Source organism: Glandiceps talaboti, chromosome 7 (genome assembly GCF_964340395.1).
Source record: "Glandiceps talaboti chromosome 7, keGlaTala1.1, whole genome shotgun sequence".
NCBI lineage: Eukaryota > Metazoa > Hemichordata > Enteropneusta > Spengelidae > Glandiceps > Glandiceps talaboti.
Window position 1 is genome coordinate 16,045,263 of NC_135555.1, and position 22,122 is coordinate 16,067,384.

Here is a 22,122-nt window from a genome sequence, read left to right on the forward strand (position 1 = left end):
AATGCTGTGCATCAACATGGTTTTAACGCAGCTGTGTACCTGGTACATTGCTCCCAAATATAGAACAATTGTGATTCACAATCATTGCATTACGAAATTGAAGTTACACCATAAGATTAAAAAAAAAAAATGTCGGATTTCTTTAAACTTAAAATACAACCCTTAACACTAAAGTAGATCACTTTCTGTATTTTTCGCATAGCATTTATATCAAGTCTAACAGTATACTTTTTCCATTGCATTAATCATAAGCCTGGTATATGGCCGTTCTAATGTTGTAAATTTGTCAAGCGTTTTCTGCTAACGAACAGTAGACTGATTACAGCAAACGATTGCTATCACACCAGTGATCAAGAGATCTAAATGATGATTTATGACATCACTGTTTACACTCTAGTCATTGACCATTTACTTGTTTTACTCTGCTAACATTGTTTACAGCTTGTTTACACTGAGAGACATCACATACTAGGCTGATGATCAAGGCAAATGAAACAGTACACTTGATATGGATGCTATAATTGATTATGGCAAATCATGCAAACATGTTACTTGACTGTTACGAGTTGTATATGATTTATCAACAAACACTATCTAGTACAGTACTTGGTGTTCAGCGTGTGGAAGAACACAAATATTTCGCACTTAATTGATTAATTAATTTAAAATTTTAACGAGTAAATAACTTTACAATATCTTGAGTTGTTTGCTACAGTTTATATCATCTGTGAAAATACATCACAAGAAGCTAATGTGTACTTTTGTAGTGAGAGTAAATGAAATTAAGTCATTCAATTTGTATATTACCTGGAACTGTAACACAGTCGTGAAGAGCTTCCATGGGAGCAAAAAAAACACCTCCAAAAAATATGCAAACTTTTAAATAAGTTTGTTGAATAATACACAGAGATGAGTCTAACTACATAGAATACACTGTGTTTGAAGGCCAGAACTTGGACTCAGAAATGTGTACAAGTTCAATGTGAAATGACAAGATAAATAAACCTTTAGTTAGAACAAAAAAATCTATTTTCACATCCTAAATTATATTTCTAACATAACGTATTCTACCAGATAAACAAAGATCAAATCTCAAAACACATGTGCTGAGAATTAGCAATAATTCCAGCAAAAAGAACCTTGGAATATTCCGGAGCTGTTCTATGGAACAGTCTACCAACACATATTTAATATTAAGCAGTGCAAAACAATTCATATTTTTTAGTAGGAATACATACATAAATCATCTAATGTCAGAGAGGATGACTTCCAGTGTGGTGTAACTGGATGGCTGTGTAAATTTTTTCTGTTGAAATTTTCATTTTTCATTTTCTTGCTTTGCCTTCCTAGGACACTGTCTGTATTGTGTGATAGGTATGTAATGTTTTTAATGAATGGTAACAGGACCACGTGGAAATCAGCTTTTGTGGTTTCCTGGCTATCCTGTTTCTGAATAAATTTTACTACAACTATCACTACTACATGTACATGGTACAACTACTACATGTAGCTTTAGTTTTACTAGACCTAAAAAACCAACATTAATTTCTCGTCTCATAAACACAGCTAGGGAGGACCCCAGTCTCCATGTATGACTGGTTCACTATTGACATTGACACCCACTTTTTCAAACAATCTCACTATCACAGAACAAACAGAAAGAAGGACTGATATATTTATACTGTTAATAAAATAATAGACTCTGAGTTATTTACAAGTACATACGTGTCACACAATGAATTATGGTGACATATACGTTCCACTCTAAAAATGTTCATATCGCAGAGAAAACTCGCTATAAAAATGGCAAAAAGAACATAACGTAAAACTTAAATATCTGTTACTAAGATCTACATACAATAAAACCAATGGTATTGCCCATTGTACAATGTAAACCAGAAACCACTGGACACACAGACAGGAAGATCAGCACCCTCACAGTTGATTGTACAAAGGACAATTGATGCACACCTGTTTACACTAGAGTCCATATACAAAGTATCACAGTTTTTTATGTTAATTTCTCATCTGCCTGTTATGTCGGGATTTTTTTTTTACAAAACTGAAATACAGGATGTGATTTCTCACTTGTCTGTCATGGAGGGAACAAAACTGAAACACAGGGGATGCAACATTTTGCAATTTTCCCACGTACAGTAATGTATCCATTCAAACAGAAGCAAGCAAATTGATAAGTATATGACAATAGCAGATCACTCTTTCACTTCATCTGACACAGATGCACATATAACAGACAGATTCAGGCACACAGAGACTGTCAAACAGACAGACAGACAGACAAACTGTCAGACAGACGGACAGACACACACACACACACACTTTGCTATGCCTATGGTACTAATGTACATAAAGTCACCTCTGCTGGCAATGAAATAAGACTTTCATAAGAATAAATACTTGACCCTGTATTTGAAATGTGCTATTAAATAAGACCATTAGTGAGGTGACAAGCGTGTATTTATTCTAGGCTACTTACTCTAACTTCTAAGAAATCAGACTAAATTCAATAAAGTAAGTAAGTAAGTAGGTAAGTAAGTAAGTAAGTAAAACGAGAATGCTATGTACATTTTTGTACACTGTCTTCAAGTCCAAGAGTAACTGTATTTACATCTTGTGTACCACTTGTAATGACATCTTGTCCTCTCTTGTCATTTTGTTTGCATCACCAACCTGTAAAACAAGTATATTTGATTAGTCTGAATTCAGGAATGAATTTTTTTGTGTGTGTTATTTTTTTATTTTTTTTTTTTATTTCTTTATTTTTTTATTTATTTATTTATTTATTTATTTATTTATTTATTTATTTATTTATTTATTTTTTGGGGGGGCACCAGTGCAAGAGCTTTGATAAGACATTTGAAAGACCTGTGCACATATGCACACAATTTTAAACACATAACAAGGGACACTGCTCCAGGAAAGTAGGCATTTTCGTAAACTTTAGGTTCTGGAGAGTCATTTTATGATTTTACACCATAATACCACGTATACTATGTGTAATTGCCATGAAATGTTTTGTTGAAAGTATTCCTTGTTTATTGTTCAGTGGAAGCCCTTGCCACGGACATGCATGGTTTTCTCACTCATGGCCCCACACACTGGCATAAATAATATATATATATTTGACACACACACACACACACACACACACACACACACACACACACACACACACACACACACAGTACACACAGATACTGACATGGTTCCACCCACATGTCACCACACAATACATACCACATACATGACATGACATCACACCACATCATGAAAATGTTTCCACATATGTGATACAACAGTACTACACAAATGTTCCCACATGACACCACACACACATGGGTACCATACACATTATTACCAACCATCCATTTGACACCACACACATGATAAAACTCAATGACTTACATTGAATTTGTCCAGTTTAACAAGGCAAGGTGTTGTACCAGCATTCTGTAAATGTTCTCTCATTGTTGGTATTGCAGCAAGTCTTTTACTTCCAGGTGTTTTCAATGGATTCAGACTGTACTGGTTACATGAACTGATGGACAGCTGTAAGAAAAGTTATAGAACTGAAGTGCCCTGTATTATACAATCATGGAAAAGTATGGCTCTATGCATACATAACCCTTAAGGAACATAGTCTGGAGCAGTTTATTTAATCAACTCAGAGGGTGGGCTACAATAGTTAAGTGTACATGTACAGTGTATGTGCTGTAACATAAAGACAGCAACATATGAAACCCTTACACAGTATTTAGTGGCTATTTGGATTCTGAAATGGTTGAATTTTGAATTAATTTTGACCTCTACTTCAAAAGTTTCTACGGTGACCCCTGACTTTTTATCTTGACTTTAATTGAGAATGTGTTTTTAGTTTTCTTGAACAAAAGTTGTATCAAAACTTTAAGATCTTTATTTTCAAGACTTCAAGATTTCAAGTAGTATAAATTGAGACAATGGCAGACAGATATTAGGCTACTTACTGTGGGTGACAAAAGTGGTGTCATGGAATCAGGTACAACAAATGAATATTGATTATCACAGTTCACAGACAAGCTGCCCAACACAGATGGTGGTGTCCCTGTATGCAATTCAGGTGATACAGAATTGCCTGAAAGAAAATGACATTTCCTTCAATACAATATAAAAGACGAAAGATGTACCATGATGAAGCTTTCATTCAAGTAGGCTGTTTACTGCACTGTTGAGATACAGATCGTTACCTCGTACTCTCAGCTTATGTTGACAAACATATCAAACGATTCATGTAGTCACACCCCAAAAGTCATTATCACAGTTACCCAGCACCCATTAAATTTACACAACAAATATGTATATGACATGTAAATTACCACATTACGTAGTGTAACATTTGTATATTTACATACTGATTCATTTGAATAACGAGTCTGACTAGTTGTCATGGTTGAAGGGACAGCATGCTGTCACCGACTAGGCTATTGGGAGAAAATTTCCATCTGTAGTATCAATTTTGACAATGTAATCATTACAAACAGAGAATATGTGGGCTAGGAGGTACGACCAGCTAAAGATGTATCTCGACAGTACAGTAAACAGGTGACCATTCACGTAAATCATTCTACAGGGACAAAGAGAATTCCAATACTTGGCAAAGCAAATGATATATGTACGGCAATGATGTTCACATTTACCCCAGACAATATGGGTAAGATGTCCATGAAAACTTGGGACTTGCTTGCATAACATTTTTTGGCATGTCACTGGATATTTTCATTTGTAAATGTTGTCTGGTTTATACACTTTGTTTAGTGTTGAATGTTTTCATCAAATTGAGGTCATGTTTTTCTTCCATAAGATGTGATATAATGTCTCGTGAACAAACAGTTTGTTGTGTTTTGTCTTCCTTGAGGTTCACACATTTAGTAGAACTCCTACTAATTAAATTCTAAAAGTTATACACTGCAAAACATTTCTTTACAGAAGAAACTGACTCAAGTAAAGTAATTTGAGCTATTATGTATCTTAACTCTGGTATTTTAATTCAACTTAAAAAAAAGTTTCTGCTATGTTTGAACAAGATAATCCAATGCATGGATAAGAAATGGCTTAACATGGACATGGACAAGAGGAAGTTTAAGCAAACAAATACAGATATGGGCAGCACACATTCATGTATCATCTTCAAGTGGATCCCTTTGGGCTCTTGCAACAACACAATTGTTTTTCACATCTTTCACAAATCTCTCCCTAATTGTTCAACTACAACTGTCGATTACATGTGGTCACTGCACTTAATCTCTTGTGCAGACTTGACAAAATTCATTTCTAATTTGAAAAAAAAAACTCAAAAGGAAGGAGAGAATCATGTATTGATCTAAAATATGCACATGTATAAAATTAAATACATATATTATATATTACATATCACAATTATGAATATTAAGATGTTATTCCCAATATTTTTTTTCTTACAGGAAAATATTTCTAACCTAATAGGGCTTTGTCACTATGAGTTGCTAGACAAGTAGTGACAACCTGTAGGTCACAAGTATTTTCCGCTGAATGGAGGAAAATATTGGTGAATAACATAATTATAACTGTGCCACCAATACCAAAGAAAAATCAGGGAAAGTAATGGTAATTTTGAATGTTTTGACTCATACATTTTGTATATCGAACACAGCAAAACCAGTGATGTAGACATGTGTTGTTGTGACATAGATGAACGTTGTCATGAAACATAATGACCAGAGTATCTATTCCACATTTTTTGTTCAACTTAGATCATGCATGTTATAATACACTTTAAAAACCTTTACCTATTCTAGGTGTGTTGTTGCAGCAACTTAGGGGGCAATTTCTGTGCACAACTGCCTTTGCATACATTCTTGTTTCTGGAGTTGTGCATGGACTTGGAGCTACGATGCAGCAGTTGTCAACTGGTGTTCTGTTGTCCTGTCCAGAAGGTAGAACAGTTGTTGAATCAACTCCCCCTGGTCCTACAGGGCTAATTAGCCTACTCATATCAATCTGGCAATTGAAATCATGAGAACATGTATCAAACAGTTTGCAAAAGATACTTGGTATAGATTTTAGTGATAATATGGAACAGAAATCATACGACTCGCATTTAAAGAATAGACACAACTGTAATTTGGAAGGACCTTAAGTAACTGCAGTTTGACAAGTCTGAATCAATGCTATGTCATGTGTAGTGTCTGCAGACTACAGGAAGTCATAAAATAGGTTGCCACGTTCTCACCTTGAACAAACTTGAAAATAATCATGTTCAACTTGAGAGGGGGTTGTACTTTTTCTGCACAAATTACCCTGCATAGCTAATTACATGTACAATGTAAATGAGTACAAGTTAGGAACCACATGAGGCTTTTAATTGCCAAGTTATCTAACTGATACATTGTCAGAATGTTTAGATGAGTAGTTCTTATCATGAGTTTTCTTCCTAATTACAGTTGTGTTTACTTAATACAGTTTCACAGACTTACCTGAACAGGTCCATTCGCTGTGCTAACAAAGCTAGTTTTCAATAATGCAGAGAAATCTGAGTCAGTGAGTGAGGATGAGAGAGTTTCATTCGAAGAACTTAAATCAGTTACTGAAGGTGACAGAAGTTCACTTGAAGAACTTGTATGTGATAAAAGCTCATTGTTCCTGAAGGAGTCACTATTCCTGTTAAACAGATAGTTGTTGGTTGTCACACGTACACGCTGTCCAGAAAGTAGACTGTTTTGTAAGGATTGGTTTAGAACGACAGGTTTGCCTCGGCTACAACAAATACACATATACATCATGGGTTATGTGAATATAAATTCACCTCAGAGACATTACATGAAACACTGACTGAATTGTTAAACTACCATGTTGTCTATTAGGCTCCATCAATCAAATACTTTGTTTGCTGTCCTTGAATTTCCTCAAAACCTACCAACCAGACAGTGAAAAAAAACCCAGAAAAAACCCACAATGCTAGCATGTCATGTACAATTCACTTTTCTGTTGATTCATTTTCTGTTTGTACCTGAATCTACCAAAAAGTTTTATTGTCTAAACAACTATTTAGAAATATGTGTTGTTATTCTGAAGATATCTGAACAGTCTTTCCATTTACAATAGTATCAAATATGGCCTTGCACAGAAATTTTGAGCAAAATGAAATGTGTTTGTTTTTTTATCAAACCTACCGACACATGGATGGCAAACACACATGCCTTACATGAAATTACATAATGTACAAGTATCATCAGGAGAGAGCTATCATTAACTGCTACGTGTATATACATGTGAGATTGCTGGACATTGACCTAATCTTATACTTCTTGAGTAATAAGCAGTTCTTGTTACATCATCAAGGGTTCTTAATTACTTACAAGTAACATTTTGCCTGTTTAGGTCAACAGGCTTTGTCAAAATGTCCATTTCCTGGCTTTACTGTAGTGAGATCCCCAAATGCAACAAGAATATATGTGTAGTGTATGATATATTGTACCATCAAAATTAAGTTTTTCTACTCTTATAGCTGGTGTGTAGATAAATTCTATACATTATTTACCTGTTCCTGTTCCTGTTATGTGATGTATACTGTTTAGTAGACACATACACTAAACCATTTCCATTCTTAATGGGTGTTTTTCCATCCCTGACTTTTTGAGGAAGCCTTGTGACAACAAGGTTTGGAACAAGCTTCAAGTTCAGGTAAGTCCAAGTAGTCCTCTTCTTCTCAGTTGTTGCTCGCAGGGGTCTTTTTTGAGAATTCTTTTTCTTTATCCGTTCAACAGACATTTTGGCTTTCGTGCTCATTTTGCAGAGTCTAAGGGCATTCATAAAATGTACCTTTCTCATATCTTTATTACCAGATAAATCTATAGGCTTTACTGACATGCTAGCAGTTGTTGATACTGAACTTCTGGTTCTCCTAGGTTTATGAGCGACTGAAAACAGGGATGTGGAAGCTGGAGGCGGTACTTTACCAGAAGGGCTTCTTAATGTGATGCTACGCTTGCAAATGTCTGTCAGTGGTGTTAAGGGTAGATGTGGTTCCTGACAAATAGGACTCCTGGCTGCTGTTGGACTAAGACTGTTTGAAGTTTTAGGAGAAGATGTTAGTGTTGATACTGGGTCTTGGTACCCTTGGAATAGTTGTATACTACGCTGCCTCTTTGGAGTGCTACTGTGCCCTGATGGCTGTTGTTGTTGTTGTTGTTGCCCCTCTGAATCATCTGCATCAAACTGTTTACTTGGTCTGTTTTCCCATAGTTGATCCATATCACTACCTGATGCAGCAGCCTTTTTCTTGTAGAAATCGAACATCAAACTTGTGCATCTGGGAGATTTGGGACTCTGCAGTCTTGGAGATAAGGGTGACTTGGCTGTTCCTTCTCTGTGGTAACTTAACCTGGGACTACTTTTGCTAAGCTTAGGAGAGGCACTATCTTGACTTGTTCCTTTGAAACTAATCGGTGACTCTGGAGGTGTTCTGAAAGGTGATGATGTCGTGCTGTCTGTTAAGCTGTTTTGATATTGAAGTCTTGAAGATGAAGATGGTCCTGGAGAAAACGGTTCTGCTGCTAAATGTTCTTGTGAGTTTTCAGCAGTAGAAGCAAGATGTGGTGAAGGAGGTTTACATTCTGTTCTGGTCCTACTACTTTCTTGTGATTGAGATGATGTCTGTCGTTCAATACTCAACATCATTTCTCTGCTGGTATTCTGCTTTGCAGCTTGTTCTGGTTCATCTTGTACTTGTATATTTACTTGCTCTTTTGTGGTTCTAAGATCAAGACAATCAGTTTCATCATCTGAGCTTGATTCTTCTCTTTGAAGTTTTTTACACCACAACCCTCGGCGAGAGGGTGTTGCATAATGAGGCTCGTGTTTACTGTCTGTGTATCTGTGACGTCTTCTGACAGGACAATAGTCTGTCCTGATGAATCGCCCATTTGGCTCTCTGATTTGCATTCTTGCTTTTGATCTCAGCCAATCCTGTCTACTTTCACAGTAGTTCTGGCTAAACTGTTGAGGAGAACAGTCACTATCAGATAGGCAGTATCTCTCTGATAATTCTGGAATGGTACATGTATTGAAGTGGTAACCAACCTCTTGGGATGTATGTTCTTTCCTTCTCTCAGCCACAAGAGACAGTGGTTTCTTCCTACTAACACCTCCCTCTGGAGATGATGGTTCAATCCTTTCTATATCTCCCATTGGAGGCAGTGGTTCAATTCTTCTTACATCTACCCTTGGAGATAGTGGGGAATTCCTTCTTACATTCCCCCTTGGAGATAGTGGTTTAATCCCTCCTACCTCTGCCTCTGAAGACAGAGGTTTATATTGTACATCCACCTTTGACAATACTGGTTCAACCATTAAATCCACCTCTGAAGACAGTGGCACAACCCTTCCTACATCCACTTCGGGAAATATGGGTTCCACAATTGCATCCACTTCATCTTTTGGCTGAAGCTCCAATGCTAACAATGGTGAAACTGTCAAGTCATGAGATGAGGGTGGTATAACCCATTCTGAGTTATTGCTATCAGACTCAGATGATGCTTTCCCTGTTGCCGACTTCTCGTGTTTTTCTTTGCTTTCTGTGAAATCTTCTATTATTATCACTGATGCAGGACTACCAGGTTCATCATCAACATTGTATATTTCCTTCTGTCCTATTTCTTTTGAGATTGTTACAGTTTCTCGGTCTCTAGCAAGAGATCTCACTGCAGGATCATTTTTGACATTACCTTTCACACACTTGTCCTTCTTCTTTGAATATTTCATTTTGGCTTTTGCATGTGAAACAGGAACATCTTTCTCAATTACAAATTTACCTGAACGAAGTATTCTCTTAAATGAATGCATTTGGAAGTCATCTTCACTATCGCCAATTCTGTCATCAATAGATTTCCCAGAACGGAGAACCCTTTTAAATGGATGAAACTGACCACCCTTGATGATATTCATACTTCTTTTACGCCTACATCTCATTTCGGATTTGGAGATATTTGCCTTGTTCTCTATTTCAGTGTTTGCTTTTGAAATTTCAACAGGTGAATCATCAATGTTCTTGCGAAGTAGTGAATCTGGAATCTGTGTTTCATCACTTCTGATTGGTGAATGTGTCCGATTATTTGTCTCTCTGGAAGCGTCTCTATCGTGAGGTAGATAAGTTGCATCACTTGCACTCTCTGTACATGCTTTTGAATCTCTTAAAATTGACTTTTGACAGACATCTTGTTCTGTCATTGAATGTTCTCCACTCATGGGAATGTGGACACTTATTTCAGGACTTTCTTGTACAACAGAAGAATCATTCTTCTCACAAACAAAATCAGGGACTGATCTACTTGGCTTTATATGCTCTATGTTAGCGCTCCCAATCTCTATTATTTGTTTGTGTGGCTTTTGTCCCACATCCATGGACTTCACCTTCCTTAAAGAATGTTCTCTTTCATGACCACGATGTGGAAGTGACAATGAGGTCGTCCTGGACCTCTTTGACATGTTAAGACTCAAACTCTCAGTAGCCCCAGACCTTGTTGTTTTGATTTCTTGTTTGCTTGAAAGGTATCTTTCTATACTGCCACTATAAACAGTGCTATCAGAGGCATGCACACAATCACCTGGCAGTATTTTCCTCTTTTCCTTTGGCAGTCCCGCTGACTGGTTTACCCTTTTCCGTTTCTTTCTTGGTATAGGGCTGGAATTTCCATCATCCTCACCAAGACTCTCGACATCTGCCTCTTTCCCAGAATAAGAACTGAAAATTGCATCATCTAAGATTATCACATCCTCTTCGATATCTGACTCGATAATATCACATATTTCAAGTTCTTTTGCCGTGCTTTTCTTGAAAGTGACTTCCCCATCCTCACTGTCTGAGGAATAGATACAAATTTCAACATATTTTGCACCCACACTTTGTGGTACCTGAGTGTCCTTTGGTAGTATTTTCGCCACACTATCTTCAATGGTCGAATGAATGTTCATTTGTAAATCATCATGTGCACTCATCAACTGCTCATTTGATGTATGTCCTGGAAATTTCATAGGCATTAAGAGACTTTCACTTTCTGTAGTGTCTACATCCGTGGTAATGGTCTGGGATTCATTAACATTTGGTTTATTTCTGCCTTTGGTTACACATTCCTGTTTAGTCCTAATACCTTGTTGACCTATTTCTGTCATTTTTTCTTTTGAAATATCTCTCCTCTTTCCATTTTGTTCAGTTCCTGCATGTTTTCTTCTCCCACTATGCCTACGTCTTGAATTTCCATCTCCAGCCAATCTTTTGCTTCTTCTTGGCTGTCCACTACCTTCATCTTCATTGATCCTGTCACCATCCTCCTCCTCCTCACTATCAGAACTGTCATTTTCTGATGATACAGGACTTTTGGGGTTATTGTTTTGTGAGGTCAACAGCATCTGAAGGAAGTTTATCAATGAATCTTCAGAGGGTGGTCCAGAATCCAGCAATTCTATTAATTTGTCAACAGCACAAGATGGACTTGATGTTGCTTCCACTGAAATGCTGGAATCTGGCTCTCTTGCAAGAAACTGTAATTAATAGAAAATATAAGCTATCAACGACTATTTGCAGCATTTTCTGTCAACTGGATAATGATAATCAATCAATCAATCAATCAATCAGACAGATTTCTATTGTGCCAATTTCCAGCGCAATGTTCTGTTCAGTAGTGCTGAATGGCTAAAACACACCCTACCCTTTGGTGAACAAATAAGTCTTCAGTTTTGTTTTGAAGCAATCCAGGCTAGAGGATTGACAAGAGTTCCATAGTTTTGGGGCGACATACGAGAATGAGCGACCTCCATAGGTGATTTGTCTAATAAAATGATAAAGAAATGTTTCTAGCACCTGGTATCCACCAAGTGATGCGCACTGGTGCTTTACAATAAATATTGTCACAAATAAGCTCTCTCCAAAAGGTATGTCTTAAGTCTTGATTCCAAAGAATTTCATCTGTGTAGCTCCATATGATTTGAGTTTTGTCCTTGAAACCTTGAGTGTTGTGTATGATGACTTGAACACAAAAATTTTGTAGGGTTGTTAACTAGGAGAACTTCATGCAAACTATTTACACATTTTGTAGTCTCTTGCAATTTAATGAGTTATATAAACACCAGCTTGGTCTATCTTTCCCTTTATTGTTTGTCAAGACGAAATTACATTTGTATACGAAAAGTTGTTTAAATCATTAAAATCCAAAATAAATACCATTTCTCCCCCATATTACCACCTTAATATGAAACATTTATGAAAGGGTTTTTAGATTTTCCACAGGCTGATTGCTACAGCTAGTGGTACCCTTTAGCAAACTCAATAATATACTATAGAATTCCGCTTTGAAATAAATAGAAGTTGATATAACATCTGTTCAATCCCACTTTTTAGCAAGTACAATACATGTACCTCACCTGTTCAATAGCAGTTCTAGGCAAGTATTTTTCCATCTTCTCAAGATAATTTCTAACCAGCTGTTTTAGTGAAACCATAAACTCTGCTCCATATTCTTCATCTAGTTCTTCTTGTACATATTTTTGTCTTTCTCTATCATTCATCAACAGCCTCAATACAAACATCCTGAATTTCTGCATCTGTTTGTTCAGTTTATCAATTTCTTTTTCATTCTGTAAATAAACAGTTTGAAAATATATTTCCCTTAACAATATGATTTAGGAGTGGTTGTAAACTTCATGTAGACTTTTAATTGTCAAGGTCATGAAGTACAGCTTGCAATGAAAAATGTACATGATGATAAATTAAATGTACATTGTACACATATACTACAATGTAGATAAATACATGTAGGTTAACAGCAATGGACCCTCTCATACAACCAATTTGATGTACCACTGGCACACAACAATTTCTGTGCTTTTCTTTTTTGCTTCGCTTCTCACTCTAATCATTTATAATACTATCAACATCAACCTGTTAATGTAAACATGCCCCAAATAATCCGGTATAAACACGCCTGTTTATATTATTTATATGTGCCTCATATATTCGAACACTGCGCATTACGTTGCTTTCTATGGAAAAAGTGATGATGACTTAGTGGTCCATACATTCTGCCATGGTACTGACTGAAATCAACCCAGAACTGTTTTTCTATATTGACTGAAATTAACCCAGAACTATTTTGATGGATTAAAAATACAGACCGTTTTTGTTTTCATTAAAATCAAACTTTATTACTAAAAAGGTTATGCTTGTGCAGACCTTGTGGATGGAAATTCTGTCGTAAACCTACTCATGCAACGGCATTGGAATATTGAATTTGCATACAGCAAATACATCACAACAGTGTATCCTATTGTCTATAATGTATACATTATCAAAAGTGAGGTATATTCCACAAGCTATATGCCAGAACAGGCAATCGATAGTTTGTATGTGAATATTTGACACATACACTGATTAGTTCAATAACATTCAGAGTCATTTTCGTTGCTGGAATGAGACTCACTGCACAAATCCAATGATATTTCTTTTTGAGTCGTCACTTCTGTACCGTTTATGCTAGTGTCGCGTAGCATGTGCCTTGGAGCAAGCAGCTAGCTTTCAAAACAACTGCTCCCATGGGAAACAGCTGATCTAGCATTCTACATCTCTATCATCTTTGATATTCAGAATTGCTGGTACTTTTTACATGCAGGATGTTAAATATGATGAATTTGGCACTTTGAAGGTTTCCTACACCAGATCTAAATGGTCACTGTGTATGATGTCAACCAAATGAGGTTGATCACATAACAGCACATCTAAATATAGTACATGTAATCCATTGTTGGTATTATAGCACCAATTGTCAAACTAAGTTGGACATTCAGGGCACAAAGTCAAGTTTTATTGTTTTTTAAATTTCCTAACACGAAATTTCATGTATGAAAATATCTGTGGAGATATATAATAAAAATGTTACAGCTATGCGTCGTGCTGATTGTAGCCTTACCTTCAGGCTTATAACCCAACACCACAGCAATAATAATATAAGTCTGTAGTGTTCATCTCAATAACCAGTGTCTATTTACATAATGACTTCATTTGAATACAATCAAATTAGTCAGACATCATTACCACTCCCCATTGCAACCAATCAAATTAGTCAGACATCATTACCACTCCCCATTGCAACCAATCAAATTAGTCAGACATCATTACCACTCCCCATAACTTACATAACTGCCCCCAATAAACACTAACTTATTATTGGTTAGAATTCTGTGATTACCATATTTGGACATTGCATAACTGCCCCAATAAACACTAACTTATTATTGGTTAGAATTCTGTGATTACCATATTTGGATATTACATAACTGCCCCCAAACTTATTATTGGTTAGATTTCTGTGATTACCATATTTGGATATTACATAACTGCCCCCAATAAACAATAACTTATTATTGGTTAGAATTCTGTGTTTGATTAACAAGACATGATGTTAATGACTGTGTGGGTGGTGGTTGTGGTTGAATTTTAAATCATATCTCATGCTTTTCAGGCTAGACTGAAAGAGAGAGCACACTATACATTTAGGTGAAATACAGTTTTTTTTATTGCAAAGGACTGGATTCACCAATATGCAAATTACTGTGTGAGTCATACATTGCAATACAGAGACTCATGTGAGTGATACATGTACATGTACATGTATTCTAATTTATTTTCGGGTCCATTTCCAGTAAACATAATGACAAAAGCAGTGCTAAAATCCCTAACATTTTCCTGTATGTGCAAAATGTAGTTTAATATATACATGTACATAATATACATATATATGCACAAGCTCCAGGAAATTGAATCTTTTGTTTTCAAAATCAACACATTTTTCAATTTTTGAAAAATTGTCCACCGAGATGTGTAAGCAAACACGAGAGAGTGTGTACATTGTAGTGCATGACAGCAGCTTTTTGTGTCAAATGTTTTCTTCGTGTGGTGGATGTGCCATTCACACTTGTCCGGCATCAGGAGACCTTAGAAATATAAACTGTTTGTCATAGAAAATATGACCATATCCACATCATATATTGTATACTTAATGCTTCTTTGATTTGACAAATCCGTTTTATTATTCATTTTTCAATATCAACTTAATTATACTATTAAAATTGCCTGGTCTTTCGTTTGGTTATATAATTTTACCTTTGTGTACAAGGTAACGATTGTAAAAGACAAAGGCTTGGTATTATACAATATGCAAATGTATAATGAGATATTATTCCCCAATATTTTTCTTGTCAACCAAGAAAATATGAGTGTCCTAAGGGGCCTTGACACTACAAGTCGCTAGACAAGTACCCTTTGGTCATGAGTATATTCCAGCTGAATGAACCAAAATATTGGGGAATAATATATCTATACCTCCTCAATGGTAATTCATCAATAAAAGTGCATAATTCATAAATAAAAGTGCAAATGGCATTGCAGCACAAATGTTGACAGTAAACTTTAATTTTCTGTAACGATTACATGTATATGATTTTGTTGCTGGGCACATTTGCATACATTTTTTGAAGGCTTATTCCCATGCATACCCATCCATGGTGTCATATCCATAGGCCATCAATGTTGCTATGGGAATGGTCTTGTTCCTCGGCATATCTACATGTACATACAATTTGCAGTGTTTTATTGATTTACCTTCCCATCACCAGTGTTATTTTGGCTTGTATGTCATTGTTTACCTGTTGCTATGGGCATGGTCTTGTTGCTAAAGGCATTTACATGTCTTAAAATAATGTTTATGCAATTGACTACCCATCTCTGTTGCTAAGGGCATGGTCATGGTTGCTAGGATCAATTACGTAAGTATGTCACAGTCGTAATTTGCAGACAACACCTTTAGAATCATTATCAAATTTCTAATCCAGTAGTTTGACAGGTAAAACTCAATACCAAAATCACTTGCATCATTTACAAGACAGAAGGACAGACAGACAGGTATTTTACCTTGAAACAACCTGTAGTTCAGTGTTAAAGTTAGGTAGAGAATGTTTCCAAGCAACTTCAAGGAGAGATTCATTCCTGTGCCATTCACATACACTTGTTACCTTATATTAAGTATCCCACATACATTTTAAAGGTTTAATGAGATCAATAAAACAGTACTTTCTGTACACTAAATATTCCTGAGACATTTCACCAAAAAAATCATGCTTTTTTAGCTCTAATTTGCATATCACACTTGATCTGTACATACTCAGAAACATCCTGTGAAATTTCAGCCCAAATCAGGCAAGTGATTGTTTGATCAAAATGACACATTTAAGAATGTTCCTACCATGTTTCACACCAATCTACTCAATAGTTTTTTAGTTTAAATTTTTTGATCAAAAAATGACATTTTTGTGCGCAAACCACACAACGGTCGTAAGATCATTTTGATTTGAACAATTCCCCAACTACACATCCAAAGTAATGTATCCACCAAATATCATGACAATTGGTCCGATGGTTGTTTACTTTAAGTTGTACACACACACACACACACACACACAGGCAGACAGACAGACACTTTTGATGTGTACAGTATAGCACTGCTGACCCTTATCAGTTCAGTTGTGCTAAAAATCAGGAAAAATAATGGTGACTTGGAATGCTTTGACTCATATTTTGAGTACCACAGGATCAGTGACATAGACAAGGGTTGTCATGATGTAGCAAGACCTGGGTATACAATCCACATTTTCTGTTCATATTTTATCTTGGCTTGTGCATAGTACCAATCTGATTTATAAATAAATCAAAGACAACCCATTGTGATGTGTGTCTTTGAATCATTCATAAATGTATCATGTCTAAACAAACTGAAAAGCAAGACCTGTCTTACAACCACCAATTATAAACTTCAATATTGCTAGTAGGATGTTTACTGTTAAAAAAACATAATCATAATCAATTGATTTGCTTCTGATTATGCAATTTTACAAAAGCAAATAATTCAAATCAATAAGAAATTAGATTGTACTGGAGCTCATAATTCTTTTATATTTTTATGGGCATAAATGAAATATTACAAATGATGGCCTCATTTATCTTGATGTTGTAAATCCACCATAATCTCATAGTGTCACCACCATACTTCTTATGATTAGATGCAATTCAACGTACATTGTATATCGTACAAAATATAGTAACAGCTAGAATTATAAAACTTACCTCTGGAGGGCATTTCATCTTTATTCCTGATTTTGGAAAATGTTTGTTCAGTTTTGCTAATGCAACGGTGCACTCATAGTTCTTGCTGATGTGACTCAGTAATGCCTGTGAAGAAAATAAATCACTACTGATGGCATACGAGAATTCATGTTCATGGACTCTGGGTTCATACTTAGTGATGAAAATTTCTACTCACAGAGTCAAAAACAATTCTTGAAAGCAAATCCCAAATTTTTGCTGACATCTCATCAGCATCGTTAGGGGTGTACTACAATGGGCTACTGTCTCAGAAGAGACATGTCATGCTGATGGCATAGTTCTAAGCATAACAACAGTTCTTGCATATGTGATCTGCATGTAGCATAATAATTGCATTTCTCGCAATTAGGCAATATCTTAACACTTTCATGAATTACAAAATAGCTTGGAGAATATGTCTATATGTCTTAAAGGCATGATATTTAGTCATGTGCAAACTATCATTCTTCCGCCAAGTCTTGGATCAGGCACATGTAACATGCTTATTAATGAGTATTTTGCATAATTAATAACATTTCCCAATAGGATGAAATGCCATAATATTCAATCCCAATTTCATCAAACTTTATGAGTATATTGATGCTATCATAATATCATATGTAGCCAGACCCATATAAGTATTACCTTCCCTTCCATGCAATTTGATTAAGATGACTAATTTGCATAATTAATACATTTACCAATTTGAGTACATATCAATGTTTGATAAGAATTTCATCAAACAAAGTGGGTATATCAAACGCTATCATGATGTTATTCAGATATGGTCAATTATGCTTGCATATCAAATGAGTCATCTGCATAATTAGTTACATATACCAATTACGTGATATATCTATCATCAATGTTTGATTGGAATTTTATAAACTTTAATAGTGGGTATATCAATGCTAATATGTTATTCAAATATGATCAAATGCTTGCATATGAGATAACTAATTTGCATAATTAATCATATACACCAATTATGTGATATACATGTATCTATCATTATCAATGTAGACTGAAGCTATTATAAGATGTTTAGACATGATCAATTCTGCTTGCATATCAAACAATTCATTTGCATAATTAATGATATCTCCTAATGAGGTTATATTATCATCAATGTTAAATCAGAATTTCATCAAATTTTGTGGATTTATTGATATTATGACACATCATTTAGATATGAACCATACTGCTTGTATATAAATTGACTAATCTGCATAATGAATGATGTCGACCAATTATGTGTTATAACATCAATGTTTAATCAGAATTTCATCAAATTTAGCAATTAGTTTATTGATATACCGTATATCATATAAATTGTATTAATGTTTACATGCTGCTTGCATAAAGATGATGAATTTGCATATTTCAATTATATTCACCAATTAGGTCGTACAAGCTTAAATAGAATTTCATCATCCCTAATGGATACACGAATATACTAATATTTATAATGTCGTGATAAATTTTCTTTACATTGATGGAAGTGTCTTCAATTTTATGCAACTAGCTACATCAGTACATGTACATATTGTAAATGGCTACATTGTAATTAGATAATGTATCCCAATACATTTGTTCATTTTTGTCACTTAGATTTCTTTGAAAATAACAAAAGTTGAAAAAAAATTAAATAAATGTTTATCTGAAGTTATTACTTTTTTGCATGATTAACGATTGTTCTTAATGAAAGTGGCCATATGGATGAGGATTGGGTATTTATTTTGGATTTTTAATTTATAACACAATTTTATCATGGCTTACTACTTGAAATATCAATGTGAAAAAACATAGACCATGTCTGTGTTTGTAACACAATACACTGCTAAAAGCTTAATACAATAACAAACATTTTACACATTTATCAGTCTTTTGCAATTTATTGAGATACAAACAAGAAGGAAGCCATGATAAAATTGTTTTATACATTCAATATTCAAAGGCAATAGCAATAAATTGATTGACAGTATTTCTACATTGTTTGTACTTGCATTTCTCATACATATTATACATGTACAAATGTACATATACACTAGACTTCTATCACTGATATTAACACAGGCGAATAAATTATTTTGTTCTCGCAATATTCCAGATTTCTAATATTGTTTTCTTATTTTATCATTATTTCAAATAAAGTTTTAAATACTGCCATCATAACTATTGTTTCCTCTCACTGTTTTTCCCATTTCCTACAGTTATCACTGTCTTATCAGAGTTTACCAGCTTTGCAGTAATTAGTAGACTGATAATCCTGGAAGAAACTCATGTTCCAATTGCCCAATTAACACATTGCACAGTGAGTGTAAACATCTACTGATCCAACTAATGAAAGTAGATGTATATTAGTTGCACTTTTTTGCAGTCAAAAATGCTTTTATATCGTAAAGCATTAATTGGGGTATCTGCACTTATCAAGTTATGCTTTGGGCATTTTCTGCTGCTATATGAATGAAAGTAGTCAGACAGTACATGTACACCACAAGCAATCGTCCTAATACCCAGAGTATGCCACATTTACGTTCACGCATCATGGGGTTCTGTCAAAAAATCAGATCACTCACCTTTATTTTCAGTCCAACAATCATTTTCGTAAATAGTCTGAATGATGACACACTTGGTACATTTTCATAGATATAGATAAGGTGACCTATGACCTTGTCAAAGAAGGCAACATTCTGTCGCTCCACGATGCTCCAAGCTGATGCAGCCAGGAGACGGACATGAGGCACATTGAAGTCAGTGAACTCATGGGGAATATGCGTCGATAAGACTGGAAAATGATTGAAAAGAAAGAGGACATCAATTTATGGGTGAAGGCATGTTGTTGCCAGTACCACATCAAATACAGATATTTTGGGTTTTTTCAAGAACAGAAACACTTGACATACATGTACATTATATGATATACATGTGTGTGTACATTTACCTGATTATGTACTGCACAATACCAATTTAATCAAATGAAATCAAAGATATTATGCAATAAAGATTGCATTATCAGCATACAGTATTATGATAGCAATAAGATGTGTGCATAGTTACATGTATGTACACACATACACATACATGTACATATGTACATTGTGAACACAAGGTTACTTGGACAATGTGAAATACACCTCCTTTACAATATTTGTTACCATGAATCTAATGTCCCTAGTTCATATACAGTGTACAGTATCAGGATTAGGGCATAGGTTCACATTAAATATATACTCTAACGTACCGTACTTGGGTACTAACATTGTACCTACATGTGTACCATGTATCCATAATTTGTGTACATGTATTTGTATACAATGTGGGTTTTTTTTAATAAAATAAAATGCACTGTCCTCACTCTTAATGAAACAAACATGACAGGAAACATAACTACATAGCTACAGACATGGTCGTAATCTGAGATATGTCACATGTAGACATTTTAGCTGGGCTGCAATTTTCGCTTTAAACCCTCAGGTACTCAGTTATGTACGAAATTAATGAATGAAATGAGTATAGAAATTCACTCCTGTTAACAATGCGCAGCAAAGCACCTAGTGTTATGCTACATACATGTACACTGTTCATCTCTACATGTACATGACACTGTATTTCTGCATCATGTGGCACTATACTGTACATACAAATGTACATGTACATTGTACATTGTATTGTCTTTGCTCATCATTTACATAATGGTAACACCTACAAATGTACATACTGACAGCCAGATCATTACATGTATGTCTGGAATAATAAACAGGAATACAGGATAGTCATGTATGTGCTATATTAGTGCATGTACATTTCTGGTTGACCTGGGTGTTATGTTGCAAGTCTGATCATTTTCAAAATTGCATCATAAATAACCAGTCTATATTTGCATAATATTATAATGATATGATAATGTACATCATGTACAAGAACATTAAATTATGGAAGCATAACTGCGTGTAATTGTAGTAGTTTACTTTAATTTGTCATAATCACTGTTGAAAGCAATTAGTTATTAATACATGCGTTAGAATATTGCAAGTCTAATTACTGAGAGCTTCTTCTTTGGGACACAAGAAAATGAAATAAAAGGTTGTCTTGTATTTAGCTTAGTTGCTAAGGTCACTGCCATGGTCGCTAAGAATTTATGTTAATACATTCTTGTACAAATGTATTCTCAAATGCTTGCAAATGGCAACACAAGTCATCTTCAATTTAACACTGCTATGAATATATTCATCTCTACCAGTGTACGTGCATGTACATGAATCTTTACTGTACATAACAAGAGATGTTTTCAAACCAACCTTTGTGGTTGTCTGATCACCAAAATAATCATGTGTCCGTTTACATGTACATGTGTTTTATGTATGCTTCTGATCATGTACATGTATCTGCCTTAATTTTATTTGCATGAGATACATGTACTCCTTAATATGCAAATCTCAAGGTTCTGGGTATAACACAACATCAATTATTGTATATATGGACAATATACCTCTACATGCATGTACATTTGTATCATCATGTCCAGATACATACAAGCATGGTTTTTTTAAAGTAGGTAACTTGGATGTTCAAGTTGCATAAAAAAGAGAACCTTTACTTTTCTGCTGAGGAACTACATGTATGGAAGTTGTATTCAGACAGCCATGTTCTTACATTGTGTATATGCCAAGTAACTAACATGATTTTACACAAATTTAGGTACATGTACATGTACATGTTTAGTTGAGGTACAGAAAAGGCAACAACAAAATTTACAGTAATGATGGCCAGTAGAGGGCTTTGAGGGGAACTCTCAATCCTGGTTTGTTGAGTTTAAAGTCCACATAAAAAAAATTGTCAACCCTCATGTACATGTATATTTAGATACATATCTTTTTTTATACATATATTGCATAATGTCC

The 22,122-nt window shown here is 35.0% G+C and overlaps 1 protein-coding gene across 2 annotated transcripts in view; it reads right to left on the minus strand.

The window, feature by feature from the left end:
* Positions 1-994: 994 nt before the first annotated feature.
* Positions 995-22,122, minus strand: part of LOC144437741 (uncharacterized) — a 35,837-nt gene continuing 14,709 nt past the window's right edge. For both annotated transcript variants that reach the window (XM_078126752.1, XM_078126753.1), the window contains exons 2-10: positions 19,798-20,006; positions 17,201-17,305; positions 12,451-12,663; positions 7,574-11,571; positions 6,510-6,789; positions 5,823-6,033; positions 4,005-4,132; positions 3,427-3,570; positions 995-2,691 (exon numbers count right to left, since the gene is read on the minus strand). In XM_078126752.1, coding sequence (XP_077982878.1) covers positions 2,626-2,691; positions 3,427-3,570; positions 4,005-4,132; positions 5,823-6,033; positions 6,510-6,789; positions 7,574-11,571; positions 12,451-12,663; positions 17,201-17,305; positions 19,798-20,006 — 5,354 coding nt within the window. In that variant the 3' untranslated portion in view covers positions 995-2,625. The remainder of the gene's footprint in view (positions 2,692-3,426; positions 3,571-4,004; positions 4,133-5,822; positions 6,034-6,509; positions 6,790-7,573; positions 11,572-12,450; positions 12,664-17,200; positions 17,306-19,797; positions 20,007-22,122) is intronic.